Source organism: Juglans regia, chromosome 11 (assembly GCF_001411555.2).
Source record: "Juglans regia cultivar Chandler chromosome 11, Walnut 2.0, whole genome shotgun sequence".
Taxonomy (NCBI): Eukaryota; Viridiplantae; Streptophyta; class Magnoliopsida; order Fagales; family Juglandaceae; genus Juglans; species Juglans regia.
Genome location: NC_049911.1, coordinates 1997537 through 2014223, shown reverse-complemented (window position 1 = coordinate 2014223; position 16687 = coordinate 1997537). Strand labels below are relative to the sequence as shown.

Genomic DNA, 16687 nt, shown 5'->3' with positions numbered 1-16687 from the left:
GGTATGAATTCTACCAGTTTTACACCTGTAAATCCTTCAGATGATTCTTCAAGCCTGTATTATCTTCATCCTAGTGATAATCCTGATGCCCTCTTAGTCTCATAAATATTTACTAGAGATAACTATGTAGCTTGGAGTCGCTCGATCACAATAGCCTTGACTGTCAAGAACAAGGTTACCTTCATTGATGGTTCGATTTCTTCTCCTCCAATTGATCAACTTGTTGCTCATATAGCTTGGTTGCGTGCCAATAATCTGGTACTTTCTTAGTTGATAAATTCTATTTCTAAAGAAATAAGAAACAACCTGTTAGATGTTTCCTCGGCTGTTGATCTCTGGAATGAATTAAAGACCAGATATCTAAGAAGTGATGAACCAAGAGTTTTTCATCTTGAAAAATCTCTAAGCTGCATAAGTCAAGTGTCTTTATCTGTAACCAAATATTTCAATGCTTTTAAAACCCTTTGGGATGAGTATGTTAGCTATAAGCCATTTCCAACATGCATCTGTGGAAAGATGTCAACATGTACCTGTGATCTTTTCAATTTCTTGCTACTTCGACAACAGTCTGATTATGTGTAGAAGTTTTTTGTTGGATTAAATTATTCTTATGCCTCTGTTAGGAGTCAACTACTCCTTGTTGTTCCATTGCCTAGTATTTCTAAAGTCTTTTCATTGCTGCTCCAAGAAGAGAGTTAGAGACAACTTACCAATTCTGCATGTAATGAGACACATGCCTTAATGGCCAAGTAGTTCCCTCAGCCAACTACTCAATCCAAGTTCTTGAAAGAGAAACCAAAGAAGTCTTCCTTGCATTGTACTCACAGTGGATACAATAGACATACAGTTGATAAGTGTTTTTAGCTCTATGGGTATCCTCCTGGATGAATTGGACCAAAACGAAAGCGAAACATGCCTTCTGCACATGCTGCCATTTCAACTGGAGAGATCTATATTCAAAATAATAATGAGCAACAGAGATTTTCTTTAACTTCTAAAGAATTCAATAAACTTCTAGCACTTGCCAATTCCTCTCAACCCTCTCAGAATACCACCTCGACAGTAGCAATAAACCTTGTCACTTCTTCCTAATTCTCTGGTAAAGAACACCCTTTTATTTCTTGCAATTCTATCTCTTATACTCTAAAATCTAATTTTTCTTGGATTCTTGACACTGGTGCAACAGATTATATGATCTGTTCACCCCTCCTATATTCTTCTCCACCTAAATAAATAATTACTTCTATTAATCTTCCTAATGGACATATTGGTCCAGCAACACATATTGGTACAATGTCTTTCTAACACACTATTTTTACATAATGTTCTGTGTGTTCCCACATTTTCCTTTAACCTATTATCTTTTTTCAAACTAATCAAAGAATCTAACATTTCTCTATCTTTTATGACTCTTATTGCCTTTTATAAGACCAATCAGTGAAGAAGATGATTGTGATTGCATTTGAGAAACAAAGATTCTACCATTTGTCTCAAGGTTCTTCAAAAGCTTATTCCTGCACTCAATTCAAGTTTAATTCTACACCTTTTGCTTCAACCATTACTAAAAAACAGTTAGGCCTTTGGCATTGTATATTAGGGGTCATGTTTCTAGTTCGAGGTTATCCTCTCTCAAACAGTTAGAATCCTTTATAACTCTTGATTGTAATAATGTCTATGACATCTATCCTTTAGCAAAGCAAAGAAAACTTTCATTTACTGTATCTCAAAGTAACTCTAATAAAATATTTGATTTGATCCATTGTGACATATGAGGTCCTTTTGCCACTGTTTCTTATTCTAGTTTTAAGTTTTTCCTAACTATAGTTGATGATTTTACACGATGCACTTGGGGTATACATGCTTAAGGAAAAATTTAAAGTACTTTTAATAAAAAAAATTTGTAAAATGATAGCAACACAATTTAGTGTTTCTATCAAAACTATAATATCAGACAATGGACTAGAAGTTTTTCTTACTCAATTTTATAATGAAAATGATATTTTGCATCAAAGAAGTTGTATACAAACTCCACAACAAATTTGAGTTGTTGAAAGGAAACATCAGCACTTGCTAAGCACAGTTAGAGCCTTAATGTTCCAACCAATTAAAAACAAAACACCCTATGAAATGATTTTTAATAAACCACCTAATCTCTCTCATCTTAAAGTCCTTGGTTGTCTTTATTTTACTTATACACTTACAAATGACAGACATAAATTCGATCCAAGAGCTACAAAATCAATATTTCTAGGTTACCCTTCTGATGTTAAATGTTACAAATTAATGAACCTTAATACCAACAAAACCTTCATCTCTAGAAATGTTGTATTATATGAAACCATTCTTTCCTTTGCAGCTTTTCCATGAAAACTTGAGACTCATTTTTTTCTGTTTCCTCTTTCAGAATTTCCTTATGATTCTGAAGTTCATACATGTTCATCCCTTACTTCAGAGTAGACTTCATCGTCTTATTTTCCTAATGAAGAACATATTTCTTCCAATGAAATAGCTTCAAATACTGATTAGATTTCTCATTACAATACTATAAATACCTCAAATATCAGAAAATCTTCTAGAATTAGACAAACACCTATTTTTATGCAGGATTATTATTGTAGCAATGTTTCTTCAAATGCAAACCATGAATCTACTTCTATTGTTTGTTCTTCTACTAAAGGTAATCTCTATCCTAATTCCTCTTTTCTTTCTGCAAATAGATTGCCAGCTTCACACACAAAGCATTTCTTGCCTCCATTTCAAACTTTACAGAACCTAAAACCTACAAACAGGCTGCTACACTACCTGAATAGAAAACTGTCATGAAAGCTAAACTTGATGCTTTAGAATTAAATAAAACCTTGGAGCTAGTTACTCTTCCTAAAAGCAAACAGACCATTGGTTGTAAATGGTTATTTCAAATCAAATATAAGGCTGATGAAACTATAAAGAAGCTAGATTGGTGGCAAAAGACTATACGCAGCAAAAAGGATTGGATTTCTTTGATACATTTTCTCTTGTGGCTAAAATTACATCTATTAGATTACTGCTTGCTGTGGCTGCAATTAAAAACTGGCACATTCATCAACTAGATGTAAATAATGTATTTCTACATGGTGATTTGCATAAGGAGGTGTATATGGAGTTACCTCTTGGATTGATTGTAAAAAAGGGTAACAAAGTTTTTAGACTTCTCAAAAGTCTTTATGGGCTAAAACAGGCTTCCAGACAGTCATTTGCAAAGTTGTCTACTACTTCCATCAGTTATGGATTTGTTCAAGGAAACTTTGACTGTTCATTGTTCATTAAGAAATCCACAACTTCCTTTATGGCACTACTAGTATATGTAGATGATGTATTACTAGCTATTGACAGTTTGTTAGAAATTCAATTGCTAAAAGATTTTCTGCATGACAAGTTTACCATCAAAGATTTGGGGCAGCTCAAGTACTTCCTTGGTTTGGAAGTAATAAGATAAAAAACTGGCATTTCACTCTACCAAAGAAAGTATGCATTAGACATACTTAAAGACTCTGGTGTTATGGGTTCAAAACTTGATGCTTTCCCAATGGAGTCTAATCTTAAACTAAGTGGAACTCATCCTAATCCTTATAAGGATCCATAAGCTTACATGAGACTTGTTGGAAGACTATTTTACTTGACAATCACAAGACCAGATTTAGCCTATTTTATTCAAGTGTTAACTTAGTTTTTTGCTAAACCTCTTGTTAGCCATTATCAAGCAACAATTAGAGTACTAAAATACTTGAAGGCTACATTAGGACAATGTCTATTTGTTTCTGCATCATCAGACTTACAGCTTAAAGCTTTCTCAGATAGTGATTGGGAAGGCAACATTGATACTCTATGAAGCATTACAGGTTTTGCAATCTTTGTGGGCAAGTCACTAATTTCATGGAAATCTAAAAAGCAAGCTACTATTAGTAGATCTCCTGCAGAAACAAAATATTATGCACTTGCAGCAACCACTTGTAAAATTCAATGGTTAGTTTATGCTTTACAAGATCTACACATCAACCATCATCAGCCAACATCATCACTCTACACTGATAGCAAGTCAGCGTTATCTATTGCCACAAATCCAGTCCAACATGATAGAACAAAACATATTCAAATTGATTGTCATCTTGCTTGAGAAAAGTTACAGGAGAACATTATCAAGTTTTTTCACATTCCATCAAGATTGCAATTGCCATATACATTCACAAAACCTCACGGTTCCTTACTATTTCATCATATACTTCGCAAGATGAACATTCTTAATATACATGTTCATATTGAGGGAGGTGTTGGAGTATAGCTTCACACATTGAGATTATGAAATTAAAGTCAAAAGAAGAAAAAGTCAAAGAAGAGGAGAATAGATAGTTTCTGTTATTTCTGTTAATTCAGTTATTGAAGTTGATGACTTAGTATAAATACACTTGTACATTTACGTATTATTCATTCAATACAATTCAATATATTACCAGACTCATTTCCTCTCATTTATTTCCTTCCTTTTCAGCTTTCATCAAGTTCCCAATTCATTATGCATCGAATTCTTGACAAAAAAGTAATATTTACTATGTGGTTAAGTACTATTATATATTGGTTGTGTCCCTAACATTTTTGTTAAATTAGGTTCAAATTGGATCGAGAAATACTCTCAATCTATCTCATCTCATCATTACAACTTTCATAAATTCGCCCATAAAATATAATAAACAATTCAATTTTTTTAAATTTCAAAATGATAATAATATTAAAAAATAATATTTTAATAATATTTTATTTAATTTTTAATTTACATATTAACTCACCAGTCAAACCTAACATTATTGTATCTTGATTATTGCCTTAAGGCTTACTAACATGAGTTTGGAAGAGTTATATGTTTCTCTTCTTTTGAAAATTGGAAAGATGAGTGTTTAAAAGGAAAATGATATATGTATTTATATTTTTTGCTTACATAAAAATATGTGTCGACGTGTAAATTGTTGATATATTAAAAATTATGAAATTTGAAATTTTATTTTAAAAATAAAATTGATAAAATTGATATTGTATGTAAAATTATAATTACATGTAGTACTACTCTATATAGACTATCTTAAATTTATTGCTCAAATGGCCTTCTTGACGTGGCCATGTAGTTTATTAAAAATAAAAAATAAAACAAAAGGGTGTTTGAAAATAAAAAAGAAGAAGATTGAAATTCTAGATTTCCTATCCCTTTTATGTTTGTGTTTTTAACTTTTTTAATAAACCACATGGTACCACATGGTGGTGCCACGTCAAGAGAGCCATTTGAGCAGTAAGTTTAAGATGACCAAATATTATTATTCAAAATAAAAAGATAAATATGAATCTCTCCAACCTTTTTCCCTCCTAAAATGGTAGTTGAAATGTGGAGGCTTTTGTTCAAGCGTGGAGATTTTTCTTTATCTAAGTTTTTAAAATGAGTTATTATATTTTCAAGTCAGTATGTAAAATATATCATTTATATAATTTAAATAGTAAAATTTGATTCGTAAGATTCAAATTTTAAAATTTATCTTTCAAATCAAATTATGTTAAATAAGCACTTTATTAAATATTTCATACACATCGACTTGGAAATATAATTTTTATTTTAAAATAGTCCACGACTCACTCATATTTTAAATCAGTGTAAATATTCTTGACATATATCTTTGAGTTATTATATTCTCAAACCGATATGTAGAGTATACAATCCACATTACTTAAATATTAATATTTGATTTGTAATATTCAAATTTTAAAATTTATTTTTTAAATTAAATTATGTCATATAATAATTTTATTAACTCTGCTCGCATATACTTGAGAATATACTTTTTCTATATTTATTTATAACCTATCTACTTTAGGGTCTCTCGTGAGGCAAGAAGTCCAAAGGAACAATGTAACGGGAAGTTGGAAACTGGTGCTAAAAACTCGAAACGACATCGTTCCCCAATTGCGTAGAGCCCAAACGGCATAGAATTAGCCACGTCGTCTCCCGCCACCACCAAAAATCAAATACCGGGCATAGCCCTAGAATGAAAATATTATTCCAAGAGTATCCGTATTCCTTTATGGTCTCCGTCTAGCTTGAGCCTTGAATTGTGTTCATTTCCCGAAGGCAGAAAGGTCAATGGACTACTTCATATTCTAGGGGCATTTCAGTAGTTTAATACTCAATGCCCTTCGGGCGGAATGGTCGGTTTACTATTTCCTCGTCGCTACCAATTTCAGTTCTGGGTCTCTTCGTTTCCATTTCTGATTCCTGATTCCTCGTATCAACATCATCGTTGGGTCCTTGTTGGTTTCCAAAGATGGCCCCACAAACCAGAAGAACGTCTTTTCCGAAAGTTGTCATAGAGAGAGACTCCGACTCTGAACCCAGCTCGTCAGAAGAAGAAGAAGAAGAAGAAGAAGGAGAAGAAGATGTAGACAACCGAGAAGAAGAAGAAGCGGAAAGAGGGGAAAACGAAGAAGGGGAAGAGGAGAAAGCTTTGGAGAACAAAAACGGAGAGAGAACGGCAGAAGGTTTGGATGCGAAGAAGAAAGGCAAAGCGCCCATTACTCTTAGTCTTAAGAAAGTTTGCAAAGTAAAGGCTTACCCAACAAGGTGCTCTAATAGCGGTTTGATACCCCATTTCGTTCATTGTTTTGATTTATTCTTTTTATTGGTGGTGTTTCAGGTTTGCAAAAAGGCGGGTCATGAAGCGGGATTCAAGGGGGCTACTTACATAGACTGCCCAATGAAACCTTGCTTTCTCTGCAAAATGCCCGGTATGTTTTAAGTTTATTCTTTTTTTAAAAATTCTTATTTCTGCTAATAAAACCGCAATTAGGATTTCTTTTTTTCCTGTTCACTTCATTTGTTAATTTCTTGTTATCACCTTCTAGCATTATAATTTTATAACTTTATATTGCACACATTGTTAGCAAAATTGTAATTGGTCTTATTATGATGTTGGTTATGTGTTTGGCATGTGGGTTTTGTGAATTGAAGGCCACACTACAGTGACATGCCCGCATCGGGTGGCTACTGAGCATGGGGTCATCCCTGCACCCCGCAGATCTACCCGTAACCCATTGGAATATGTCTTTGAGCGCCAGCTCAGACCAGACATTCTTCCGGTAAGCCTTCACTCGACTATCTGCTTGTTTTTCATGAGCATGCCATGTAGTATCCAAGTCTTTTTTACATATTAAATTCTCTTTTAAGCAGCATGAGATTACATTTAGTTCTGAGAGTTTGTTTGCTGCATGATAGGGAAGCTTGATGTGTTAGAACCGCTCTGTATTTACTTATTGCTATACTTTAGCTACTGAGTTTGGTCAATTACGTGGCTATGATGTTGAGCATGGGTCATCCTGGGAGGACGATCAATTTAGCGTGAGATATGTTTGTATATCTGATTTCATTGCTGGTGAAGACCATAAGGCTGGCAGTTTAGAGATTACTTTCATTTTTTCTTAGGAAGGAGAGGGAAGGTACTGAATTTTTTGAATTACCTTTGCTAAATCTGTATTTGAAGCAATAACGGCATGACTCTAAAACTTCAGAGTCCAAATGAGAAAACTGGGCTGCGTCACTGTGGGCTTATTCTGTCTTTCTTCTCCGAGTCCTTTTTTTATAAATGCAAAACAGGACTCCTTCAACGAATCAACAGGTTGGAACTTCCAAATCTTTAGCATAGATTTAAGATGGAGTACAAATCATGAAATAGTGGTTGTAACTCGTTCGTATCAAAATGTTCTCAGTCATAATTATATGCTTGAAACAGCTTTTACAATTCAACTATTTGGTTCATTTTCTTTCTTGTCATTCGAGCATATATGTTTGAGATATCAGTACATTTCATACTTTAAACCGAGTGATCTAGTGTTGCATTTTGTTTCAAACTTGACTTGTTTCTTGATTTACTGGTCTTCATAGAGCTTTATTGTTGAAAAGTTATCTATTAGGGGTAATATGCAGTGTTCACCGTAATGAATTTGTTGCATCTTTTATTGTCTGTTCAATAGATCAAACCGACATTCGTAATCCCAGATCAGGTGAATTGTGCGGTTATAAGATATCATAGTAGACGGGTAACATGCTTGGAGTTTCATCCTACCAACAATAACATCCTTTTATCTGGAGATAAGGTCAGTCTCACCTCCGTTTATGCCATTAATTGGTTTAAATTTTATCTCCTGTGATTTTTTTTTATGATAATTGACACCTGGTCCTTTTTCCCTGTGTGATGTTAAAGAAAGGACAAGTTGGAGTCTGGGATTTTGCCAAAGTGCATGAAAAGATGGTTTATGGAAATGTACACTCTTGTATCGTGAATAACATGAGGTTAGTTATCTCTATGAAGCCACTTATAAAAAAAAAGTTATCTCTACGAAGCCTAGCTCATATATATGCATGGGTGTTAGTTAACTCTATGAAGCCATAACTGATGTGCGTGTGTGTTTATATAAATTCAAAGTCAGAAGGCTGAATAGTATCTAAACACTTACAGATTCAACCCTACAAAGGATGATTCGGTATATGCTGCGTCCTCAGATGGAACCATTAGTTGCATTGACATGGAGACTGGAATTTCATTATCTCTGATGAACCTTAATCCTGATGGGTGGCAGGTGATATTTCCCTCCATTTTCTTTCTGGTGTTTATAGAAGTGACTTTTCATGTAACCTTGCAAATCTTGAGTGTGTAAAGTTGTTTCTAATTCTATATCTAATCTATTGGACTTACCACTAAAGGCTGTATTTCTGATTTTCCAAAGTCTATGCTAAATGTTTATTCTTGAGAATGACAATCTGTGCCACAAATTTTTGTAAAGTTCTGTTAACGAGTTTTAGAGTGCAAAGCAGTCTCTTTCTCCCCTGTGCAGAGTAACATTTTACTTTATGGTATATATGTTTTAAATTAATAGTATGTGTACCAAGGCTTTTGGATCGAGGTATCATTAGCCAAAGTAGGCACTGGCAAATCGGGCAAGATACCCTGACTCGGTAGTGTTGATTGTTTAGTTTTGAATATGGAACTGCCTACCAATAGAAATCTGTGGATTTGATTTAAATGTTGATTTGGTTTCTGAAATCATTTCAAGTTTAAAGGATACTATTTTACATGAAGATCATTTCTGCTTATTTTTCAACAGTGAATTGGGATAATGATTGGAAAAGGCGAGGTGAGCAGGGGGATTCCCTGCCCCTCTCCTACCTCTTGTGGGATTTTAGATTTTCTTTGGGAGAAGGGGTGTGATTAAAAGAGAATGAAAGAGAGTGCTTTTGGACTTGTATGGTGAATTAACTCTTGTATTACGTCATTAGGAGTTGGTTATATATGGTTTATCTGTAGGGTCCAAGCAGTTGGAGGATGCTCTATGGCATGGATGTCAACTCAGAGAAAGGCCTTGTGCTTGTTGCTGATAACTTTGGTTTTCTCTACTTGTAAGTATGTTCCTTACTTGGCTGTTTTTGTTGCAAATAAATAATTGTAAGGTTAGAAAGATGAAATACAAGCATTTGATGGAAAGTGCACCCAACTAGAAAGACGATTTAGTCATACAGTTGGCAATATGTTTTAACATTTTTTGCTGTGTTTGTTAAACTTGTGTTAGAAGTCTCCCTTCCGCTTTGCCTACTATTGGAATAGTTACGTTATAGTATGATATATATTTGTACTATTTTATAATAGCAGGTTGCTACTTCATCACATTTTGATGAATGTTTACTCAATTTGTCATATGCTACCTAATTGGTGGGATCAAACTGACACTGCATGGTGGTACTAATTATGTAATATTGTTTCTATTTGGTTGATGCCAATAATGATAATCTGGCTCTTTGTTTTTTAAATTACAATGACATGCTTAGAATATTTAATTAATGTTACTTTTTGTTGCTTAGAAATCTGCTAAGGGCTTGTATGTCAGAGTACTATGCTATAATCTTTGAACTAATTGAAGTGATATTGAGGTGAAAACTTGTACTTATGACATGTATGCTTCTGATCATATTGTTGAAAATCGTCTGAGTAGACTGGAAAAGGTGAAAAAAGGAAAAAAGAAGGGGAGGGGGAGAGGGAGAGGGAGGACGAAAGGAGGGAGGGCAGGAGCAAAGTGCTTGGAATGCTGTGAATGTGAATTAGTCTTCTCTATTCTACTTTTTACCAGTAATATATTTCTATGAGCAGCAGACATACTTACAGTCAGGTTTGATTTTCTCTTATGGCATACTTAAGAGTGGATACTCGCTCTAACAACAAAATTGGGGAAGCAGTTTTGATCCATAAGAAAGGAAGCAAAGTTGTTGGACTCCACTGCAATCCTGTTCAGCCAGACCTCCTTTTGAGCTGTGGAAATGATCATTTTGTAAGCTTTTAAATGTAATTAGATTTTATTATGAGAAATAATGATTTATTTTTGGTTCTTTCCCCTTTGTGTACCTGAGCATAAGTGGTTTTTCTGCTATTCTCTCACATTTATTAATTAATTATTTTCAAATATCATTTTGATGAAAGTTTAGTTATTCTGTTAATGCATCTCAATTCTTCTGCAAATTGTAAATATGTGGTCCTATATGAATTTACTCTGAAATATATTTCTGGTTGTAGCATCCTTATATATGGTTTCTGCTCTGCAGGCTCGTATATGGGATATGCGTCGAATGGAAGCTGGATCTTCCCTCTATGCGCTTGCACACAAGCGAGTTGTTAACTCAGCATATTTTTCTCCATTGTCAGGCAGCAAAATCCTAACTACATCGCAAGACAATCGCCTTCGTATATGGGATTCTATATTTGGTGATTTGGACTCTCCAAGCCGAGAAATTGTGCACAGTCATGATTTTAATCGACATTTGACTCCTTTTAGAGCTGAATGGGATCCAAAGGTGATATGTTAATTTATGTTTATGATATTCTTATTACACTTTGAATCTTTCTTTTCCTCTGGAAATTCCAATACTTTTTTGCTGCAGGATCCATCAGAATCTCTGGCAGTTATTGGTCGTTACATTAGTGAAAATTATAATGGAGCTGCCTTACATCCTATTGATTTCATAGACATCAGCACAGGACAGCTAGTTGCTGAGGTCATGGATCCAAACATCACAACTATTAGTCCGGTGAACAAGCTACATCCACGTGATGATGTTTTGGCGACTGGTAGTTCAAGGTTTGAACTTAACTTATCAACTATAATCTTATGTGTTGAAGCTTTGTTTATGTGCCTCCATTATGTATTTGATAGGTAGATATCTATGACATTCAGTAACAGAGGAAGGATTTATGCTGCTTCTTCTTCTTCTTTTCAAATAAATAAATCTTGTGATATATTGCTTTAGTTTGTGTTTGCTGCCTTTTGTGGTTAACCACACTGCTTTTTAGATCGCTCTTCATATGGAGGCCTAAGGAAAAGTCTGAGCCTGTGGAACAGAAGGATGAACGGAGGATAATTGTTTGTGGAAGAGCTGAGAAGAAGCGGAGTCGAAAGTTTGGGGATGAAAGTGATGATGATTTTGATGATGACAAATTCACCTCCAAGAGCACGAAGCTGAAGTCCAATAAACCTGAAAGGAATTTAACCCGCTGTTCTAATAAGGTCAAACGGTAATATAATGCAAAATGTGAACTTTCATGCCCCTTTTTGGTTTTGGTGCTGAGAGTGGATTTTGAAGCATTCATCTTTATCTTCCATCTCGGGAGAACTTTCCGAGCTGTTCTTGAAGCTTTCCATAGGCCATCTCTGTACAGAGAGCTATTTTGCCACCTTTTGCTTAGCCTTTCAGGCAAAAGCGTTTTTTATTTCTTACCCGGTGCGGACTTCAGCATCTTTATTTTGCTTTACATTATGCAATTCCTTTTGGTTCAGTGTAAAATACTAACTGGGGTGCATCCATGCATGCAGCCTCTTGGGTATGTTGTTTCAGCATGTTGGATTGTGCATCACTTTTAATATTTTACGTATAAATGTATGAGTTTTGCTACACAACTTCCACCACACGCCATACTCCACATTTTTTTTAATTGTTTAATTTTTTAATATTTTTTTATAATTTTTTTTGAATTTATTCTTTTTAAATTATTTTAAATTTTCTATTCATTATTCATATAATAAATATTTAATAAAAGAAAAAAATAAAAAAATATAGAGTGTGGAGTGTGAGGAGGTTGTGAAGATTTTTTGTAAATGTATTTATTTATTTATGTGAGTTTTGTGTGTGCATGGGAGTCTACCCATACTTCTGCAGGATTTCCTTGAATTGACATCTGCATCTAGAGTTGAAATCGGTTCAATTTGATTTGGTTTTGGATATATTTTGAAACCAATTAAACCAGTTTAAGTTGGTTTTGAAATTTTGAGAATCGATACAGAATAATTCATCCAGAAAATTAGAACTTTTGATTTTTTTGATTTTCGTCCGGCTCGGTTTGAGATTTTTTGTTGGGTAGTTGGTTTTTCTGATCCATGTGAAAATTTCTTTTATCCCACATATGGTAGTCCAAAATTTTGTTTTCAAAAACACCATGTATATAACCACAAAAAATGTTTAAAAATGTACTTATAAAAAATGTATTTATATATACCATATTATATATGTAAGCATGTAACTTAATATATAAGGATAAATAATAACATAGTAATAACTTAATATTAATATTCAAGTTTAAGAGTAAATTTATATCAAATTAAGCATAAATAATAAGGTTAAAAAGACGTGTTATATTAGTTTTATAATATGGATAACATATAATATAAACAAATTTAAAGACATAATTTTTTTAGGTTTGATTCAATCCAATTTATCTAACCGAATTTCAATCGATTTCAATTCTTAGGAATCAAAAACAACCGAACCACCGGTTTTTTCTTAGATCATCAAAGCAAGCTAAACAAACAAGGAAATGAAAAGAACTAAACGTGTGGACTGATGACATTCCAAGCCAATCTGCGTATGTAAGAATTAAACCCACTTTTGTCATGTGATTGTGTCAAGGACACCTGTGATACAAAAGGAGGAGTGCAGTAGTAGCAGTACACGTAGCAAGTTAACTGCCAGCTCAGAAAACTCCAGAATAGCACAGCAGCGTCATGAGGAATGTTCCAGTATAAAAAATCAAAATCTGGTAGGGCAGGTGGCAATAGATCCATGAATTATGGATGAAGGTTGTTATGTTTTCTTCAATATAAGATTGTTAATTCTCGGCAGAATATGTATGCAAGAATTACAATGAATCAGAACAGAGGGTTTCTTTATCGCTTTCTGTCAAACACCTTGCATGCATGAGTTGAAATTTCAACATGGTATCAAGAGCCATTTAAAAGACCCACGTCTTTTTTTTTTTTTTTTTTTTTCACACACAGCCGAATGGCTTCTACTGATTCTTCTTTCTTCTCCACTGAATCAAACATCTATCACCACCCCTACCATTCTCAATTCTGCAAGTCATTTCATCACCATTAAGCTTACTATAGAAAATTATCTTCTTTAGAAAGCACAAATGGTGCCGATTCTAAAGGGACATCAGTTGTTTCATCAAGGGTTGAGCACCAACCAAGTCGGAGAACGAATCCGACCTCTAACTCCGACATGTATGGGCTTTTTTTTGGATTATTTTCAACTTCATATTTGGCACACTTTTAAAAAAAATTATGTGAGCTTATAAATTTAATTTTTTTCAAAATTTACAATCTAAACTAAATAATTCACTTTTGCTTCAATTTTACTAAAAACATAACAAAAATAAAACTAAATAAAACAAGTAACATACTAACATGCTTCAAAAAATTACAAAAAAAAACAAAAAAACAAAAAAGGACTTATCACTACAATAAACATCCACTCCCATCATTCATCATCCACATTCTATATTGACTAAAATTTAAATATAATTATTATACTAGTATTATTATACATTGCCACATTGGTATTAAATGTAGACTATAAGTCTATAATGTTATTATTGTTAGTATTTATACTTGTACTATAGTTTTTATAAATAGTGTTTAATTACATGTTATTAACTCATTATACTTTTACTATAACTAGTGTCTAACTTATTCCAATTAAAAGGTAAAGTATAATTTGTATTATATATTAGTATAATAGTATTAAATGTTTATATGTTAGTAGTTAGTTACATATTATTATATTAGTTTCTAACTTAATTATATACTAGACTTAGTATTCTATATTTAATTTATTATACTAGTCACTAGTGATTATATATTGGAACATTGATTATTATACATTACTATTACATGTTATTATACTTTAGTTATTATACATTAATATTATATGTTATTATAAAGTTATATCTTAGTCATTAGTGTTTATTCATTTGTATTACATGTTATTATGCATTAGTAACTTAGTTGATTAGTATTACATGTTATTATATTTATATATTAACAATTTATTGTTACATGGTAGTAATATTGTAATAGTATGATGCTTACATATAAACTATTATTAGTCAATATATATATTATAGTATAAATATATTATTTAATAATAATGAGCTCAGGCTAGTATAATATGGAGTTTAACTAACTATATAAAATATAATTATTATATACAATTTTTATGATTAATATATAGACAAATACATATATATTTATAAAATATATATAATATCGGTGTTGGAGTCGGATCAGAGTGGAGTCGGAATTAGTTCAACTCCACCTCTGACTCCGACTTCCCAGGAGAAAAAACCTTCGACTTCGACTTTGTCAAAGTCGAAGCGGAGTCTGGGTCAGAATCGGATTTTCGGATTTTTGCTCAGCCCTAAGTCACTTTCATCATGTGGATGGTTCATCTACTATGCCTACTCCCATGATCGACGACACTACTAACCCAAAATATACCAAGTGGCTCTTACTTGATCAACTTATTATATCTGCCATTAACTCTTCCTTATCTGAACAGGTCCTTGCCTAGGTCCTTGAATGTTCCACATCACATGAAGTTTGGTCCTCTTTACAAAACTTGTCTACTGCACAATCGTCTGCTCATGCAATGCAGACCCAGTATCTATTAGCTACTCTAAAAAAGGGGTCCAAATCAATTACTGATTATTTCCACAAGGCAAAAACCTTGGCTTCCTCGTTGGGTGCTACTGGGCAATCCTTATCCTCTTCTGAATTTTCTATTTACCTTTTAGCTTGCTTCGGTACTGACTATGACTCGTTGGTAACCTCCCTCACTACCAGAGCTGATCCCCTCTACCCCCATCAGATATACAATTACCTACTAAATCATGAGTCTTGCCTAGCTCATCAAGCCCATACACTACTTAGTGGCAATCCCATAGCTGCGCATCTCACCTCTACAAGACCACCTTCTGTGTTTTCTTCTTCTCATAGAGGTAAGGGTGCTAGACACTTTCGGGGTAGGCGTGGGTGTGGTCTTCATAACCCCACTTCCTTTTCTAGTTGAATAGATTTCGTCCCCTTTATCAAGTCTGCCACAAACCAGGCCATACGGCCCTTGCATGCTACTATTGTTTTAATCAAAGTTATCAAGCCTCTCCTCCATCATCCTTTTCAGCCAATCTTACTACCATCCCACCACCTCAATTCCTGGTTCCCTGATATAGCTGCCACCAGTCACTTTATTGCTGATCTTAACAATCTTAATCTAGATTCTATCACTTATCAGGGCACGGACCAAGTAAATATTGGAGATGGCTCTTCCATGCCAATTCAACACACGGGTTCCGCATAGCTTCATACTCCATCTAGCAACTTTCTACTCTCTCAACTTCTTCATGTTCCCTCAATTACCAAAAACCTGTTATCTGTCCTCCAGTTTTTTCAAGATAATTATGTGTTTTTTAAATTTTACTCTACTTGTTTTTTTTTTTTTTTTTTTGTGAATGATTCACACACTTGAGAGGTTCTACTTCGGGACATCGTTAGTGACGGGTTGTATGTCTTACCTGCAGCTGCCACGACCTCATTTTCTTCCTCGGTCTCACCTCAAGCTTCTATTAGTGAACGCACATCTCCTGATTACTGGCATCTACGGCTTGGTCACCCTTCACCTAGGACCGCAACCTTCATCATACGACATTTTCATCTTCCTGTTACTTCAAACAGATCTATCCAACCATGTTCAACTTGTTCAAAGCAAAAACTCATGCTTTTCCACATCCCCTTTCCCCTCTCGATCCAATCATGTTTTTGAATTACTATTTCTAGATGTTTGGGGTCTGGCCCCGGTGTTATCTTCCACTAGTTGTTGGTATTATCTTTCCATTGTAGATGATCATACTAAATACACATGGTTATTTCCAATTCAATCCAAGTCCGATGTTGCATCTTTTTTTATTGCTTTTTTACTCTATCTGCACACTTATTTTTCCACTAAAGTGAAGGCTTTCCAATCTTATTGGGGAGGAGAATTTCGTCCCCTTCAAAAAATTCTTCAATCTTATGGTATAATCTATTGCATTATATGTCCATACTCCCATGTTCAAAATGGGTCGGTAGAACAACGTCATAGGCACATCGTTGAGACTGGATTGTCACTCTTGGCTCAAGCTTCCATGCCCTTTAAATATTGGTATGAGGCATTCCAAACTGCGGTTTTTTTAATTAATAGAATGCCCACATCCGTCTTACAAAATAAATCACCCTTTCAAGTGCTCTTTAAACTTTCTCTGGATTA

General features: G+C 34.0%; 1 protein-coding gene across 1 annotated transcript; it reads left to right on the top strand.

The window, feature by feature from the left end:
* Positions 1–6226: 6226 nt before the first annotated feature.
* LOC109002051 (protein DAMAGED DNA-BINDING 2) lies at positions 6227–12007 on the top strand. Its single transcript, XM_018979633.2, has 11 exons — positions 6227–6614; positions 6708–6798; positions 7022–7149; positions 8041–8163; positions 8271–8359; positions 8526–8646; positions 9372–9463; positions 10257–10386; positions 10658–10906; positions 10994–11190; positions 11403–12007. The coding sequence occupies exons 1-11, from the start codon at positions 6339–6341 to the stop codon at positions 11626–11628; spliced, it is 1722 nt and encodes a 573-aa protein (XP_018835178.1). The 5' UTR covers positions 6227–6338; the 3' UTR covers positions 11629–12007.
* Positions 12008–16687: the final 4680 nt, after the last annotated feature.